This window comes from Rhinolophus sinicus, linkage group LG02, assembly GCF_036562045.2.
Source record: "Rhinolophus sinicus isolate RSC01 linkage group LG02, ASM3656204v1, whole genome shotgun sequence".
NCBI classification, from domain to species: domain Eukaryota; kingdom Metazoa; phylum Chordata; class Mammalia; order Chiroptera; family Rhinolophidae; genus Rhinolophus; species Rhinolophus sinicus.
In genome coordinates this window covers 70,020,770-70,039,783 of record NC_133752.1, presented here as the reverse complement: position 1 = coordinate 70,039,783, position 19,014 = coordinate 70,020,770, and the positions used below count along the sequence as shown (strand labels likewise).

The 19,014-nt window shown below is 41.8% G+C and overlaps 1 protein-coding gene across 1 annotated transcript in view; it reads right to left on the bottom strand.

Annotated features, from left to right (window-relative positions):
* Window positions 1-752: 752 nt before the first annotated feature.
* The window catches only part of KDR (kinase insert domain receptor), a 41,858-nt gene continuing 23,596 nt past the window's right edge, over window positions 753-19,014 (bottom strand). Inside the window, exons 18-30 of the mRNA XM_019740175.2 lie at window positions 18,617-18,721; window positions 17,060-17,173; window positions 16,398-16,486; window positions 15,649-15,802; window positions 13,345-13,442; window positions 10,973-11,095; window positions 10,709-10,820; window positions 10,226-10,325; window positions 9,715-9,820; window positions 8,507-8,658; window positions 3,431-3,530; window positions 2,851-2,936; window positions 753-1,113 (exon numbers count right to left, since the gene is read on the bottom strand). Of these exons, the coding sequence (XP_019595734.1) occupies window positions 891-1,113; window positions 2,851-2,936; window positions 3,431-3,530; window positions 8,507-8,658; window positions 9,715-9,820; window positions 10,226-10,325; window positions 10,709-10,820; window positions 10,973-11,095; window positions 13,345-13,442; window positions 15,649-15,802; window positions 16,398-16,486; window positions 17,060-17,173; window positions 18,617-18,721 (1,562 nt within the window). The 3' untranslated portion in view covers window positions 753-890. The remainder of the gene's footprint in view (window positions 1,114-2,850; window positions 2,937-3,430; window positions 3,531-8,506; window positions 8,659-9,714; window positions 9,821-10,225; window positions 10,326-10,708; window positions 10,821-10,972; window positions 11,096-13,344; window positions 13,443-15,648; window positions 15,803-16,397; window positions 16,487-17,059; window positions 17,174-18,616; window positions 18,722-19,014) is intronic.

Below are 19,014 nucleotides of genomic sequence, written 5' to 3'. Positions count from 1 at the left end.
AGATACGTGGGTATTCATCCAGAAGCAGCCCAAAGCTGGTTTATACAGTCAGAACTCTTCAACACGACAGGGAACCTCTGTCTGAATGTCCTTTCTTTGTGGTGTCTGAATAAAGGATCAGCCTGGGAGACCAGGAGCCAGAACTGCATCATTTCCTTCCTGGGCCTTGGCCAGGAGACACGTAAGAGTCCGGAAGGAACTCTCATTAGGAGTCGGAAACAGCACAAGGAACTCTCCTTTAGCCCAACTGGGAAGAGCACGCAACCTTCTAAAGCCAGTAACCTCGTCTGAAGCCTTTCTGTTTCCTCGCAGACTCCATGCCCACCTCCACCAGAGCCAACAGGACGCATCCACAGGCTCCAGCGCGCTCGCAAAGCAAGCCAACATCTTCCTTTCTATCCACCCCAACCTCACACGTAACAGTTGGCTCCGGACCCACATCCTAAACAAAGCTTCTTAGATGGACTCAGCCCTAAAGGTCTTTCCCATCTTCAACACCTAAAGCACTTCCATTGCCTGGTTTATCTTCTAGTTTAACCTACCAATTCCCAGGTATTGCTACTTCTTGGAGGAGGAAGCCATTTCTTGAACTTCTTTTGTTAAAACCTGTGGCAAGACCCATAGTAGGGGGTATCACATGTTTTTTTTTTACATGAATGAAAAAGAGAAGAAGGTCAACACTGGGAGAAGACACAGACACATTCTTGGGTCACAAGCCTCTCGTCAGGAAATGCCTAGGGGACTAGCTCCCTGCAGCCTGAGGTTCTTTTTTTTTTTTTGAAATGAAAATCAAATGTGGCTACTTCCTGGTGGTGGAAAGAACAACACTTGAAAATCTGAGCAGCACCTCTCGTGTGATTTCCAGGAATGGGGGATATGGGTGCCTCCTTTTAAACTGGAGAAGGGCTCAGTGTGGTCCCAGAGTCAGGCTGGAGAATCTGGGCGGCACTGCCAGCTTGTGGTCCAGTCTCCACCAGCTTTAAAAGTTCTGCCTCCTCACTGGAGTACACAGTGGTGTCCGTGTCGTCGGAGTGATACCCGGACTGGTAGCCACTGGTCTGGTTTGAGCCTTCAGATGCCACAGACTCCTTGCTTTTGCTGGGCATTAGTCCACTGTGGAAGAAATGGCAATCAAGTGAGTTGGTGGAGAGAAGGCAGTTCTTTTGCTTCTTACCCTAACCCCATTCCCCACCTCATGCTGGCTATAATTTCCCTGGAGACAACAGCCCCTATCTCTCCCACTTGTCAATCAACATATCAGGTTTACTCAGACCATGTCTATTTTCAGGTACGAGCATGAATTAGTCATTGCAGATAAGTCCTCTTATTCAGGTCCAGGTCTTTCAAGCCTGAGATGACATGAAAGGCAGTTCTCCTGAGTTATGCACAGGCTCCCACCAGTGGAACATTTTTATGGCCTTGCAGATTGACAAGTTTGTATACAGTGATAGAAGCCAAAGGGACTCTTTCACGATCTGAAAGGAAATTGGGATGTTCTGAAAGTCCACTTGTGCTTTCCTTTCCCCACACTGTCAATTAGGGGATTATAAGTCATGTTATGGTGTTAATAAAGTTCTTGAGCAACATTAAACTTTAATAGGTTGAAGCGTGTGCGCAATCGAGCCAAACATGTCAAAAACTGCTTTTTACTCATCAAAACCACATTCTTTGGAAGGACTGAGGACCTGGATCACTCAGCAGCAAGCAGAGAATGTTTTCAATGGTGTGGATTCCTGACAGATGGTAATCATGTCAAAGCTTAGATGTGTAGGCTGTGTTGATCCAAAACTTGGACTTACATTTTCAAAAGCCATTCTGAGATGTGGGTTTTCCCCCGTAATAAGTGTTTTACCAAATTATTCACGTTAAATACTGCAAAAAAAGATTTTATGTACTCTTTTCCCATATATGGTTTAAAAGTTATTTCAAATAACTAGAAATGCATTACTTCTTTGAATCCAATCCCAATAAAACAAGTTTAGTGTCACAAGCTATGGCGTGGCACAGAGTTATTGGTGAATAAGTATGTTTTGAATCAATAAATGAAACCTATGACTGGCTCTCACAATTTCTTACCTTGGGTCTAAGGCAAACAATAAAATCGCAGAATGGCACAATTTAATTTTTTTTTCAACATGAGCATCACACAATAACCTAGGGGTGCTCCCATTTTGTAGAACAGATTATAAGTAGATCAAAATCTCTATTCTTACCAAGAGTGAACCCACTAGCAAATAAATAACTACTCTGTATCCTATTATTCTTATAAGTACAGATTTTCATTCCTTTTTTAGGTTAAAAGCAGATATATCTATTCAGAACAATTATGGAACCACCTAGGAGAAATTATATCCAAAACCAAATTTAGTTTTTTACCCACAATTGAGTACTTAACTCAGCCAATAAAATTTAAGTGTCTTAAACAAATAGATATTGGCTTATTTATATATCATACTTCTGAAGGACAGATGCGCCATTTATCTACAATTTTGAAAATTCGTCCGAGTCCACAAATATTTTAATCACCTCAGTAATTTTAGGGATCACACCCAATGACCTCTTTGTTATTTAGCCAATACCATATAAACCACTGACCACAGTAAATATACTCAGAAATTCCCTAGTATTCATCATTCTCATAAAAACTGACCAAATCCTTTAATTTCAGATTCCTTTTTAGACTTGCCACTTAATTTGTTTGATTTGTTTTAGTTCTTTAGTGAGGTTGATGCAAACTTGTCAAATCAACAAAGACACAAAAAGGGAAAACTCTGTACCTACATTGAATGTCCTAAGTTCCTTCCAAAAATTCCTCTTTAGATTTGTCTTTTCTATTTGGCTAAGCCTTACCTAAAAGACGGAGCTAATTTGGTTCTGTCTTCCAAGGTTTTCAGCTCTTCTGATGCAAGAACCATACCGCTGTCGGTCTGGTTGTCCTTTTTAAGAGACAATGAGATGATACAGTTGATAAGTGTATACACTGACCAACTACTTATTTAAACTGATTTCTTAACCCATCTATCAGACAACACATTTCAATGTTCTGTAGAGGGAGGTAAAGGTGTCATAGCCAGAAACTGCAAGCTGCCACCACTTCCTAGAAGTAGACCCAGGCCAGGAAGAAGAGAGGAATTTATAAAGAAGAAGCTAAGAGGCCCATTTCCATCCCTCTTTTCACAATGATGCTATTCACAGTTGAGCGGAATTGGGCATGAAGCTACATTATCTTGAACCTTGGACCAGGGACTTTACTTACGAAAAAATCAAGGGGCCCCAATAAATTCCATTTCCATAGTGACCCCATGACACAGACCCTCAAGGATAGCCTTATAAAGAGGCTCCGAGACTCTAATGCTTAGGCTAATATTTATATAGCTAATGTTTCATCCTTTGTATTATTTCTAAGACTATTTTTAAAAGATGTACTTACATCTGGGATTACTTTTACTTCTGGTTCTTGCATTGGGATATCTTCAAATGTTTTTACACTCACAGGCCGGCTCTTTCGCTTACTGTTCTGCAGATACTGACTGCAAAAGAACAAATATTTATATTTCAGTGGTGGTATATTTGGCTGCAGATTCCACAAGTGATACCTAAGTTCATTATCTTTCAGCCACAAATTTAATAGCGACCTTCAAAACATCCTTTGGAAAAAGAAAACCAAAACAAAAATCTTTCTCTGCTAGCACACATTGAAGGCTTAATTTCCTGTGAAAGGCCATTTAAAAGTATAATATAACTGAGGGGCCTAGATGATCCCCTGTTCCTTTGAATCATACTTCTGAGGTCTAGGGCTGGCCTAAAGACAACAACAGCAAACTAAGTGATCAACTGCCTTCTGCTTGGCTTCCCGATTGCATGCGATTCCTCCATTGAATTCTCAACATATTACTGAGTGTCTCACTTCTTTCTGGCCATCTCCAAAGAGCAACCATTCAACGAAAGCTGGGCAGAGGAAACACCTGTAGATCTCACTGAATCTCACTGTAGGATACTGAGCCCAGCAGGATCTGAAGACACCCTCCTCTGTCTACATGTAATAGAGATTTAGTGCATATGCAGGGAGAGGGGCTGCGTCACACTCGCCCCTATTCTCAGCCCACAGAGTTGCTGGTCTTAAGAAAGGGCAGTGGTTCAAGAGTCACAAGATACTCTGTTTATTTCAAAGTCTACTGCTGACTACATAAACTTGGGAAAGTCATAACTATTTATATGCTTCTGTTGCCCCATCTTTAAACTGCACTGGCTTTCCCTCTCTCACTCAGAAAGATGAATGAGGTGGTCAACGGTGGGTGGTAAGTGTTCTTAGAATGATGCTCTATCAACCAAAGCTTGTTTTCCTCCTTTGAATTCCCAAGGGTGCCAGTTTCCTTCAGGAGTCCCAAGAATAGGACTTTTCAGGCAACACATCACCTGGCCTCAGGATGTGCTCCTTTCCTGTCCCGCGGTTTTGGGTAAGTCTGAGTGATCTGGTTAAAACTGCCCACAGCCGAAGTGGAGAGAAGGCCAGTCCTTTCCACAGGGAGGGACAGCAAATTCACTCTTTGCTCTGATCCTGTGTACTTCCCACCCAGGCAGCCCTCTGCACGTCCCTGTGTTTTCTGTGACCAAGTGGAATGAGGACTCACTTGGGACAAGGGAGAAGAATGGAAACCGAGTCTCCCTCCCTTCCCCCAGGAGGCTGGCTCCTCCCTACAGAGAGGAGAGAATGAGGATCACCAGTGACATCCTCACTCAGGAAGCTCCACAAGAAAGAGGACATAATATACATGGAAGGAGAAAAGCCCACTTCTCCTAAGTCCGGTCCCTAAAAGTGGCGGTTACTAAAAACTATTGGCAGGATAGTCAATCATTCATCCTCTCACTCACTCAGGAATCCCTTCATGAGAATCTTCCACGTGTCAGGCACTGTGCTAAATGCTCTTCAACCATGATCTTGTGGCATCTTCACAAATGGTAACTCTCTAGGGGTGGGTATTATTATCCCAACTTCAGATGAGGCACTGAGGCATAGAAAGGTTAAGGAACTTGTCCAAAATCACATAACTGGAATATTTGATTTATTATTTTAAGGGCAATGAACAATCACTGAAGGATTTTAACCATGAGATTGACCAGGTCACACACGCCTTTCAGAAAGATGACTCTGGGTTGAGGAGGGTAAGACCAGAGGCAACGAGATGAAGGAGGGCACAATTCCACTTATCTGAGAGATAGAAAGGCCGCCTGACGATAGAAAGGGGATGCTCACAGGGTTTGGACAAGTGGGCGGATGCCAGCGGTATCTGTATATAGAGTCACCTAGAGTTGGTGAGCTGGGGCAATCACGTGGCGGTCTTAGCAAGGACAGCGCCTTGACTTCGGAGCTCAACAGCTCCAAGAATTGCATGGCCCTTCACAGTTAAAAAACCATTTTCATGGATATCATTACATCTGCTCCTCACAAAGTTACCAAATAGTTTGTTCTTTTGTTGTTGTTGTTTTTTAAATTTCCCGTTTGGAGATGAGGAAACTAAGGCTTAGGGAGGAAATGGCTAGAACTGAAACTCAAACTTTGGTCTCAGACACTAAAGTCAATGTGGGGGGGAGGGGTATTGCTTTGTTTGTTTGTGTGCTTAACCCTACTCTACATTGACTCGCTGGGGGGAGTATCAGGAAGGAAAAGGAAGAAGAGGGCCGTGGACATGACTGTTCAAGTTTTTATTAAGCACCTACTATGTGCACAACCCAATCCTCTCCCATGTGTGCACTGACTGTGTGGTAGAAGGGGGGAAGGTGAGTATGTGGAGTGTGAGAGAGACCAAGGGTGGGGAAAGGACAGTGTTACTTAAAGCTGTCTAATATCAGAGCCAAATGCAGGAACATTTAGTCAGCAAGCTGTCCCAGGAGATCTACAAGGAGCCTTTAGTCATTACTAACAATGAACCAAAATGAAGAAAATGTGCTATAACCTTTCTCTGAGAGAAAATTGAAAAGAAATCTTTGATAAGGTGCTTGGAGTGGGAGGTAAAACTCCCAGGGGAAATGATGGAGCAACCGCAGATGGTCCCCAAACTACCTTCAAAGAAAAATGAGTGCAATTAATGTGTGTTTTCTTGCCGGAAGCATACAAACTTGAGGCCAGACCTGATCCACAGGGAAAATGAGAGACAAAGCTCAGTCTAGACACTGGTGGTCCTTCCTCCTCACCCGTCCCCCACACGCTTCTCAGCCTCTTGCTAAATGAATGCTGAACACATATTTTTTTAACCAGGCAACAAATCATGAGTCTGGCTCCTACAGTGATGTCTCTGTCCAGCTCTATTTATAATGCAATGGAATTGAAAATTATAAGGGAGAAGCAAGTGAGAAAGACTCTTTGGCTTTTCTACTTGACTGGAGACGTGGAAGAGGGAAAAACAAGTCTGCTGAGAGGTACCCCAGGCTCATCTCTTTCTCCCCAGGGGAGCAGAACCACAGAGAGCGTCAAAATGAAGTGTGCTGTGTGCAGGTGCCTCCATTCTGCCTTTTTTTTAACCCTGATGATTAAAATTGAGCATGGAGTCTTACTTTTATAAAAGGGGAAAAGGTGGAGGGAGTTGGGAGGCGATGCAGACAAAAGATTCCAATTTCTATTTCATTTTTCAAATTATGGCTGGATAAAAGAGAAACTGGACTGGAAAGACCAATTCAAAAATCACAGACAGAAAATAGAAGCCAGGCCTGTGTTCGGAGTATGGTGTCACATTTGTCCACACTTCTGGGGATAAATGTTAGCAGCCCTGTCTTAGATCCAGCATTGCATTTGGCACTTCCATTACACAAGCATGACTTCATCGAATCTCAGCACCACGTGCAAAGCACCCCAGCGAGCCAAGATGCTGCCGACTTGGGTCCTCACTCCACCTGGTCACAGAAAACCCAAGGGATAGAGTTCATGATCAAATGGCTTTCTGAGAAAGGAGAAGGCGGTAGTGTTACGGGAATAATTACCACACCAGAAGGCCAGCTGAACTTGAACTAGGGCTTTTTTAAACATGGGAGTGGACCTGTACAGCCTTTCATTTCATTACTCTTTCTCTCCGAGGGCTCCTCCTTGGTGTGGGGGGAAAAAAACAAAAAACGGCACTGAGATGACAGAGGAACTGGATTCATTCCGGGATGTAATTTTGAGCAGCTCACATAAGAGCTATCATTTTTAAGTGCTCCCTAAGTGCCAGCTACTTAGAAATGCATTATATCAGTAATTCTCAAAACAATAATTTTCCAACAACACCAGTGACCTCGCTTGGGTCTCAGTGAAGACCTGCCCCAGGTCACACAGCTGCTAAGAGGCTGACTTGGGAGAGCACGCCACTTCTATGTGACTCAAAATCTGGATCTTGAATCACAATATTGTATTCCCCCAGGTAATCAATCACTCAGCCTCATGCTCACCATCTACATCAAAAAAGATGACAGTTTCTACCTTGCCTAACACTGAGAGTTCTCAGGTGGGCAAAATCTGATAATATAAGGAAAGGTTCTTTGAAAAATGCCTACAGTTCTTGACACAAAAGGAATGGACGGGTCACTTGTTGGCCTTCTAACCACTCTGAGCTCTCTTCCCTCTCAGAGCAGAACTCCTGCTGCTCAGTGGGACTCCTGGGACGGACTGTCCAGGGCGCCTCCTCACCTGCTACCTGACAACCTGCCCACGTGCCGGAGCTCCGTGCCCCTCCCTGCAGCCACAGCACACTCAAGCGGGCAGCCTGGGCCCACGTGGGTGTGGGGGTCCAGTTACAGGAGGAAGACTCCCAAAGGGGTAGGAAAAGAAACAAAGCAAAGGGAAGCAGTCCCAGGCTCAGTAAATGGCAATTTTAATATCATACTGTAGAAAATCATATCAACTTTTTCCTTATGCACAGGTGCTGGGAGAGAGAAAAAAGAAAGTTGCCTTCAGAACCCCTTTACAAATCAGGAAAGGACTGCAGTGCATGTGTTTTAAATAAGCCAAGAAGTCCCATTATGCAAATAAAATGCTCAAAATCAGACTTGGGTGGGGCTTTGGGGATGTGCTGTCCAGTCTAATTCAGGGCACATCCCATGGCACACTGTACGCTTAGCCTCAGAGGCATAAGTGTGTTTTCATATATGCATAGAACCCTTCCTTCCTGAATCTTTCCTAAGCCATTCAATTCCCATTAATAAAAGAGTACATGGGGATAATTTAAATGCAGATGTCTTTGTAAAATTGGTCTCTTTTTCTGGAGATTAACAAACTGTGGCATGCCAGCTATTTGCAGCTGCAGGGCTTAGCATTCTGAAAGGAAGAGCTATGGCAGCAATGTGGGCTACAGATGGGAGGAAACACACCTACCCAGGCCCTCTTCAAGGAGCATTTCCCTTTATATTAGTCTCAGGGCTATGGTTAACGGTGGAAGTGGGATGCTGCAGCTTTATAACGTGTCTTCCTTCCATTCCCCTCCCCAAGATGACCTTGAAGCCCCCCCCCACGCAAGGGGATACTGGCCATATACAGTACCTGATTCCTGCTGTGTTGTCATAATGGAATTTAGGGTCACACACTTCCTCTTCCTCTATACAGGAAACAGGTGAGGTAGGCAGAGAGAGTCCAGAATCCTCTTCCATGCTCAAAGACTCTGATATCGGAAGAACAATGTAGTCTTTGCCATCCTGAAACAATAAACACAGAATGCTATTGTTATGGCTTCAGTCCTTCAAGGGCTTTTTCATGAAAAACAAAGGCCAAGGGGGCTTGGTTATGGGGTATGTTGCCTGGATATCTGAATGTAAAACTTGAAGACAACATTAAAAATGGCTTGTCCACACCAAAAGGGCACTTGAAAGGTATATGTACATGAAAGTATGTTGAAGGAGTTCATGAATAATAAGATAGGTGAGGGGACACACAGCGCTGTGCCTACAATAAAAACGAAGTTAGCTGTGGTCACAGATGCAGCAACAGGACACAGCTCCACGCGCCGGGTCCTTTAAAGGACACATCATCCAATTTTAGCCTCTACATTTCAAGGCAATGGAAAAACGATGACAGTCTAGAGAAAAACCAATAAAGGTACAGGAAAATGGGTCTTCAAAAAAGAGGTTGCACAATTTAACATTATTTCATCAAAAGAAAGAAATAAAGGGTAATATGATACCTTTAAATGTTTGGAAGGTTTATGATAAAAACAGATTTGACCCATTATCCCTCAGCTGTTCAAAAGAAAAGCAGAAGGAAATTGGCTTCCATTCACTGTAGTAAGAGGTGTTGACTGGAGATTAAATAACTTTCTCGTGGTGAGGGCTAAATCTAAAATGGAAGTTATGGTGGCCTAGTGGTTTTACCGAAAAAAGAAAAAAAGCCATCTATTGTATAGGGTTCAGATGTGTTTTTGCTTGCAGAATGTATTAAAAACTCCATCATTGTTGATATTTTGTGGATTTTTTATTGTTGTTATTTTTACTTTAGAAGAGCATCTGAAGACTTAACAAAAAGATACATTGGTAGGAACAGAGTGGTCTGCTCCCAGGTTATGAATTAGGATCTTATCTACCTAAAACAGTAATGACAGCTTTTAGAAAATCATTACTGTTAAGATCTGGAAGAATATGGCTCCTTATTCAGTGGCTGGGAGGATAGCCTGGTGGCCGTGAGAAGATATAGGCAGTAGAGGGGCCCTTGACCACTAAGTACTCTTTGTAGAAGCTTCTTGGATGGAGGTCACAAACCTGCTGAGCATTAGCTTGTAACAGATTTCCCAAATGTTCCACCAACTCTGAAAACGTGGGTCTCTGACTGGGCTCCCCATGCCAGCAGTCAAGCATGGTCTGGTACCTAGAGAAGCAAAACACTGATGTCACAAACAGCCTCTTTCCACCTGATCCAATGCTGCAAATAAGCACTTGAATGAGTACACATTTACAAAGAATCTACCAGGAGCCAAAATGCAAAACGGGGATACATCAGACACTGGTGTTCCCCTACAATGGAGCATTCAAGTGTGCATAGAAAATAAAATTATAAATCAGCACGTAATAGAAACTAACAGGTTGGTATAGATAAAATGCTGTTATTTCAAGCAGAAGAGATGACTCTGTGCTTGAGATTATCAAGGAAGGACTGCAAGGGAGAAGCAGGACACGAACGGGGCCATGACGGTGTATATAATGCCAAGTCTTCTAGGTGGGGAGAATTGTGTGAGCAAAGAAAGAGAAAAAAGGGGTATTTTTAAAGTCTTACATTTCTGGTGTGGTATAATCAGGGGCTCTCATTCTGGTTCCTTCTTTCAATCGCCTACAAAAGTCCTCATCAATCTTTACTCCAGGATATGGAGAAGCACCTAGATTAACCACAGGAATGGGATGTTATTTGACTTGATTTATTCTTATAGAAAGCCCTGGCTGAGCCTGATTCTGGAACATCATCACCTATATCCTCATCACCTATATTTCCTTTCCTTTCCTTTCCTTTCCCTTCCTTCCTTCCTTCCTTCCTTCCTTCCTTCCTTCCTTCCTTCCTTCCTTCCTTCCTTCCTTCCTTCCTTCCTTCCTTTCCTCCCTTTCTCCCTCCCTCCCTCCCTTCCTTCCTTCCATTTTACAATCCTAAGCTTCCAAAAAAGTTTCACCCAGTAAAGATCTACTAAAAGAGAGGAAAGGTATATTGAGGCCACTGACTTTTATTGTATTTGAAGTCTGGGTGGAGGGACCAACAGAAGTGACTTACCTAAGGAAAATATTTCCCAGAGCAAGACACCAAAGGACCACACATCACTCTGAATTGTGTACACTCTGTCAAAAATTGTTTCCGGGGCCATCCATTTCAAAGGCAGGCGTGCCTGAAAGGGTAGAAGACAAGGAATCAGAACCCAACGTAGCAAATATCTGAAGGAAAACACTTCCTTTGCTCCTGAATACAGGTTCTGAAGCTTGCTAAGAGGTGTTTGAATTCTGTGACTTAATAGACACTGGGTTCATCTTTGAAACTTACATCTCCTTTTCTGACATAATCTGGGTCTTTATAAATATCCCGGGCCAAGCCAAAGTCACAGATTTTAACCACGTTCTTCTCCGACAAAAGGATATTTCGTGCTGCCAGATCCCTGTGGATACACTGCAAAAAGAATTATGTGTGCGTTAGGTCTCGGCACAGCTGATCTTTTCTACATCTGTTGTGACCTCATGCTTTAAAAAAAAAAAATCCCACATCAGAAAACCAACTGATTAACAAGCACCGGGGTTAATATCTTTTATCAACACTTCGAAAAAAGTCTGAGTTTCATTGAGACACACATCTGCTTATCCCATAAACAGTCCCAGACTTTGGAGTTAAATAATTAAGTTATAGTATGATGAGGGAGTCATAAATAGACTTCTCTTGGACACAATTAAGAATGTGTTTCTGGTCACATCCACACATCCCTTTTGCCTGGCTCCATATACGGTTAAAACATGTTATTCTAAGGGAGGCCCCAGAATGGGATTTATTTTGAATGAATGCACGGAAATCAGAAACAAGGGGCTCTCGCTGGTTTGGTGCCCTTTGTTGGTTTCCCCATTCCATATGTAACTAAAGCTGGACTGGCTCTGATAAACAATTCCCCATGGGGCTCATCCTGTTTTCAAAGTATAGGATTATCATACAGGTCTATTAAAGCAATTTCAGCTTCTCACTAGTTAAGTTGATTCTCTGGTGCACTAAAAAGGAAAACTAATTTTCCTTGGCTTTCCTTCTATTCTTTTCTGCTCCCCAGTTTCTCCCTTCTCTATACTCCCCAACTTCATACTGCTAAGCAGGTTTGACTCCACCTGGTAGATTTGTGAGAGACTAAGAGTCTCAGGAACTTTGAGAAATGATTTAGATGAGAATTCAATTCTTACATCTGTGTAGAAGTGGTTGTGTGAGCCAAGCATTACTGACCACCCTGCACCTTGCATCTTGTAGCACTTTCCTCTGAGTGAGGCATATTCAAAAGTACGTTACCTAACATAAATGAACAAGACAGGAGATTCCAAACTACAGACAGCCCTTCCTACTTTCTTCCCAACCTAAGAGCTTCCTTTTTCAGCCCAACAATGAGGTGATATTCAAGAAACCAGCTGGTAGATAGATGAAAGGCAAGTTAAAGTGTCTCCCCCCTCCCCATTCTCACCCCCGTTACTGAAAGGAACCCTGACTAAATGGCAGCCACTGGTCTTAAAAAAATAAGAAAAAAAATAAAAAATAAAAGTCTCCAAGAAGACCTTTCTCTTTGGAAAAATCCTGTAAAACTTTATTTCTCTCCGTTGCCCATGGGAGAGACAAGACAAGAGCTCCTGGCAAAAACATCTGAGATCCTAAATCCCTGAAAGCTGTGATAAGCTTTAAACTTCAGAAAAAAAGTGGGTTAGGGATTTCACCCTAATTTAGAAAGCAAAACAAAAGAAACAAACAAACAAAAAATAATTTAAGTCTTTCTTCCCCCAGTAGGTTGCCACAAATGCATTTTGTCAACTGATAATTTTTCTTGAAACTAAATTTGAATTGTTCATGTTTAATGTCAAACCATCCATTTTATCCTTTGCAAAGGGGTGACTTCAACCAACCTTGCTCCCTCTGTGGTGTTTACAACCTTTGGAATATTTGTAACTTGTCACGTCCCCACCTCAGCCTTTGTTTGGCCTACTTTTCTAATTTTAGCTGTTTTAATCGCTTTCATCTGAAGCCTGTCCTTCCTAGATTCTAATTATACTACTAACAAATACTTCTTGATGGATGGTGAGGAATGTACAATAAATTAAAAATAGATTCTCTCACACCAAGATATTTTCAAGGCGTGGTCCCTCACCTCTTCCAGGTTATTACTCAAATGTCACATTCTTATAAAGCCTTCTATGTCCGCTTCTTTTAAAACTGAAAATGGACACACACAAACACAGCAGCACAAGCATGTACAAACATACCGTTCCTATATGCTCTATAATCCTTTCCTGCTTTTTTCCCCATAGCTCTTACTCCTGTCTAACCTACTATGTATTTTACTTATTGATATTGTTTACTGCGTGCTCCACCCACCAGAATGTAAACTCCACGAAGCCGGAGAGTTTTGCCTGTTTGTTCACACAGCCTCCTTAGTGCTTAGAAGACTGTCTGCTCTTAGTAAATGCTCAATAAGTAGTATTTATCAAATGAATTAATTTCATGAAATACTTAAACCCCCTTAATTAACAGAAATGGGCCTTCCCAATAGAGCTCTTCTAATAGCCCAGAGTGGTGAATGAAGTACAGTCCCCAACAAACACCCTGTGCCTGGCACTCGACATCTTATTTCCAAATCTGTGCTCTGAAAAGATACTTTGTTTCCTCTTGAGCTGTCGTCCTACCTTCCGTGAGGCTAAAAACTCCATGCCCTTAGCCACTTGGAAGCTGTAACAGATGAGATGCTCCAAGGTCAGGAAGTTCTTGTACAGCTCTTCAGAAACTGTCGGAAGATGCAGGAGGACCCAGATCAGTTACTTTCACCAGAAACTATCTGTTTCTAAGAGTAATCTTCATTGTAAAATGTGGGAGCTACATTTCAGGAAACAGAAACGTATAGAAAATGCTTCTATCTTCTATAAGTTTGCTGAATACCAGTATGATTAACATTCATCATGTCCATTAGCAAAAAGTTTGGTTTTTTTCCATTTCAGCCAACTGAACTAGCAAACCCGGGAGGCAGAATGGAGGTAAAATTTAATGGGGTGAAAGAGGACTTTTAACAAATTTGCTGTTTTAGACGGTTGTTGGTTGTTTTTTTCCCATGTACCCAGAGGGATAAACAATAGTTTCATATCAAGAGCTCTAAAAATAAAACAGCAATATTCAGGATCAGTAGGTGCCTGACCATTGCGGTATGTACCTGAAGCTGAAGCTGAACAGTGATGGGTGTCGACCGTGGTTTAATATATATATATATGGTCACGGGATGTGGAGTGCAGGGCAGGGAATGGGGTCAGTGGAACTGTGGCAGCTGTGTGCGATGTTGGAGGGGTGGTAGATTGGGGGAGAGAGGTTGTCACTTTGTGAGGGGTGTAAATGTCTAACTATTACATTGTTTTGCAACTAATAATAATAATAATAAAAATATTTAGGGTCATTGATTCTTTTCTCGCCAGGCTTTGTCCTGGGACAAAGGCAAAGGTCAAATTATAATTTACAACAGAAAACTAAAACTACCGGAAATATATTTAATTCTCTCACTTTCAAGCTGAGAAAGTCCTGTAAACACATTAAATCTGGCCTGTGAGGATGTTTTTCTCCTTCAAGAATACGAATTGAGACATGACCCAACCATCAAGAGAAAGATGAATTTACGTAAATTGGTGGTATTTTCTTTCATTCAACTGGTATAAATAAACACTAAGACATTAACGGGTGTTTCAACATGATCTCTTAACTTTAGTTGGATAAGATATGGCTTCTTTCCTGGAGACAAATACCAAAGTAAATGAAAACTCAATTGTAATAACCTTATAAGTATTAAAAAGGCTTCCAACAGTTTTCTCAATGACTTTGTATGCTTCGGGGTAGAAGGCTGTCAGTGAACAATTAGTGAAACCCCTTCATTTTCCAAATGAAGAAATGGAGGCAAAATTCTAGGCCAACACTCTTTGCATTCCAATTTACTACCTCCATCCCTTGTATGTTCAGCTCACTGGCTATCATTTTGTGAGTGAGCAGAATGGAGCAAAAGTGGCTCCACTCAGTGTAGGTCCAGTTATATGAAGGCTCGACAACCTCCCCAGGCTTTTCTAGACCACATTGTAGCCTCACACTGCCCACCTGGCTTCTAAGGAAAAGAACTCAGATTTCACTACTATCTATGGCTTTATGTCAAGGGAAATAGAAGCAAGTTTCTTCCACTATTTATTTCATGATTAGATTCTTTTAAGCTCATGCCTCAAGAGAAACCAGATGTCAGGAAGCCCCATGTCTACCTCCAGGGAGCTCTCTCTGCTCCTTTGGAGGGAAGTAGATATATAGTGTATCCTGGACCTGGAAGAAGTCCTAGAAGTTAGACTGGAAATACAGCTCTACTCATAAGGAGCCCTAAAATATCATTGGAAGCATAACTGGATAAAGAAAAGTGTATTTACCAAGACTTTCCTGAGGAAGTATGGCTGGAAGGAAAACTTGCTAAGCCACTTAGGGTGGGGTAGAAACAACAGATGGCCCCTACACAGCCTTGGAGAAGGTTAGGCATGATTAACTGAAAGACTTCTGTTGTGCTGACATAGGCAATGCTTGGTGACATAGGCAATGCTTAGGCAATGGGGAGGCTAATCAGCCACCAGAGAGCCTCTTTGGTCCTTCCAGAACATAGCACTGAGCCTCTCCTGCCAATAAATGTTCAACTGGTATTTTAAGAGCATTGGTTTGATCGTTGCTGACTGTTGAGCTCTCCCAGGGTACCGAGATTTCTCAGGCCAGCCAGGCTTTGTCTTACAGTCTAGCCCACTGCTTATTTAGAGCTTCCACACTTCACCTTTGGGGAGACTCAGTGAGGGCAGTTTAGAAATTCAGGTCTCTTTCAAATATTAGGTAGTATTAGACGTTTCCCGTGGCAAAATGCCTCATAACACCCTGTCATCTTGTCTGTTCCTACAAGAGCAGGTGTGAAGTGCAGAAGAAGCAATGGCAGGTACCTTCTTCCTCCTCCACATCACTGAGGGATTTCTCCTCAACGAATCCAGAGCTGGCTGAACTCTGGCTACTGGTGATACTGTCCAAGCGGCGTTTGGGATCCATGGTGATTTCCCCAACGTATTCTTTCCCTTGACGGAATCGGGCCCCTTTGGTCTATAAAGAAGCACATGAAAAACAAACTCCTTGAATACAAAAGAGATGCCTAAAACATAGTAAACTTTGGAAACAATTGTAACTACTAAAAAGAAGGGCATCGATATCCGGATCAGGCAGTCTCTGGGCTGAAATTTTGGACACGTGTTCTACACAATAGATTTTCTTCCATAAAGCCTAGCTCCTTCTTTAGCTTAAAGAGATAAATGCCTTGTTTCCAGTTTCACTCAGACACACTTTCAACATTAGAGTGTTCCATACAGAGGGATTTCTATTCGCTAGGGCAAATTTAACTAGGGGAGAGAGAGAATAATCCAGGGCTTTCCTTCCCTCCATTCTTCCCTTAATCACCCCTACCTCCTTCTCCTCTCAGGTACCATCTATGATGGGTCAGTAGATTAAAGTCACAAAAATAAAACATGAGAAGCATATGTCCCCCAGAAGGTAAAAGACAAAGTTATGACAGCCAAGAGGCAATGTGAGAAGATTCCTCAAGAGTTCTTCACAGAATTTTAACGAAAAACATTAACCTGTACCACTTTGAATTTTCCTCCATTTTACAATGTAGCCAGAGTTGAGTTAGGAAATAACATACCTTGTAGGGGACAAATTCATTTCTCTTGCTCCTTAAGTAAGTTGATAGGTTTCCAAATTTGCAGAATTCCACAATTACCATGAGTGGGCCTGCAGACAGCACATGTCAAGAAAAGAAAATGTGTTTTCATTCATGTTTCTCACTAAGTGTTAAATATGTTTTTAAACCAGAAAATATCATAGAAGAGTCTACAACCTTTTGATAGGGACAGGATCATAGAAATCAACTGGTCATAATCACCTTATATTGTAGCTTTTCTTTTTCCAAAAGGCAATTTCACAAGGTTGACAAAATTTAAAAAGAAAACCCACCCAGATGCTTTTCAACACATCACCTAAGATGACACCATTTCAGGGGTAACTACTATGAAGGTCCTTTGCTTTCAAGTTTTTTGAGAAGTTTATTTTTCTCATCTGAACACCTATTACACAAGTAACAAACTGTATTACAGTGATGCGACATTTTTTAATTCACAGGAAGTTCTAGAATTAATTTATAGTGCCTATTTAACCTCCATGAAATATAATTATAGCTAAGAATGCTTATAACTAACTATCCTAAGTTAAGGAAATCAAGGCCATGGGAGTTGAGCGGTTTCCCTCAAATACCAGCTGAGAAGCGTACGCCCAAATCAGGCAACCAGAACCATTACAGATACTCACCTCCTGGCTTGGTACAGGCACCTAGAAGATTCACCACATTGAGATGGTGGCCAATATGGATGAGGATCTTGAGTTCAGACATGAGGGCTCGGTGTTCACTGTGTGTTGCTCCTTCTACAAATACAGGGGGAAAAGGGAGATCATAAATGTGAGCATTACCTTAGGAAGATTGATGCATCTGTGCAACTTACTCTCCAGGGACAACACAACTGTAGCCCAATTTACAGACTACGTTACATTCCCCCAAAAGTCAAGTATAAATTATAATTTTTAGTTCTAAATCAAATTCTTACTTTAAGTGCACCCAGAATGTTTGATATGTAAAGGAATCCATTGTGAAGTCTTTTGCAAAGTGGAGAATACGTCTGCAAATGGAATCATGCCCAGATTTTCTTCTTTTACAAAACTGGATTTTCATACATCAGGTTTACTATGTTTCTTAGGCCCTGATGATTTCAGTGCTTCCTCATAAGGAAGCAACACCATGTATTAAATATCCTCATGTGTTAGGGGCTACGCTGAAGTTCCTGCCAATCTGTGCTGAGCAGGAAACTTAACAAGGGCCAGCTGGCAAGGCCAGTTGGCACACAAAGCTGATGAGGCTAAGACAGTGAGTTTGATCCAGTACCGACCAGTACACTTCCCTCTAATCCAGACACAGTCCACACCTTCCGGTCCTGATGAGCCAGATCAAAATGACATATGCCCTTTGCCACAAGGGAGGACAGGCAAAAGGACAAGATGGCTTTGAAATGCACAAGACCTATGGCAAAGGGTAGGTGGCATCGTCTCCTTCAGTGAAAGCCCCTCACGATTGGAGCAAAGAGCTCTATACACACCACCTCCCCAAATTAAAACGGAAAAACCAGAATTGCATTACTATAACAATTGGTTATAAAGCTTTTAATTTTTTAAATATCACCCATAGTCCTGTTTTCCTAGCACAACCGTTCTTATTTTGCATATTATCTGTCATATGTGAAATCTTTTATGTATATTCTTTTTTTTTTATAGATGATGTAATACAGAATTGTACACCTGAAATCTATGTAATTTTACTAACAATTGTCACCTCAATAAATTTAATAAAAAATAAATAAAAATAAAAAAAAGAAATCTTTTATGTATATTCTTAACTCTAGGGACCATGCTGTTTTGTGCTCTACTGTTTTGACTTATTACATCAAATTTCTTTTCATATTTCTGGATGGTCTATAATTATCTTACTAATGCACCATAATATATTGAAAAACAGTGTTGATATAACCAAGGTTTTTTTCTTTACCTATAGCCACTAAATACAGTTGTGCAAGTGATGCCCTGCACAAGGACCCCCCGGTAAGGTGGGGAAGTGCGGGGATCCCTGAAACCCACCCCCAGCTTTGCCTGCCTGGCTGCATACCCTGGCATGAGGCTATAAAAGAGGAACATTTTTCCAATTTGCACAAAGATGTGTAGGCTGACCGCACGCTTGGATAGTAACTATAAGCCATCATCATGTTGAAAGACTAGATGGAACAGATACAGGGATATATCACCACATAATGTTGCTTTTACCTTTCAGCATTTTGACAGCCACTGTCTTGCAGGTTGCTGTCTTATCGATTCCAAAGGCATCTGCTTCAATCACTTGGCCAAAGGCACCACGGCCAAGAGGCTTACCTACAGTAACCAAGGGCAGCAGCAACAAAACAGATGGGTTAATACACCACCAGAGTGACATGCAGAGATTCAAAGCAGATAGGGTGACCACACACCCCCATTTAACATGAACAGTACAGTTTACTTCCGTGCCCAGGTTTAATTATTTAATATCTCCCCTCTCATTCTCCAAATGTCCCGCTTTGGATGGTCATGAGGGACCCGACATCTAAGTGACTAAAAAGATGATTACTCAAATTCAAGAGATAGAGTGAACATTCCTAAACCAGAATTCAACATTTGAATAGACCAGA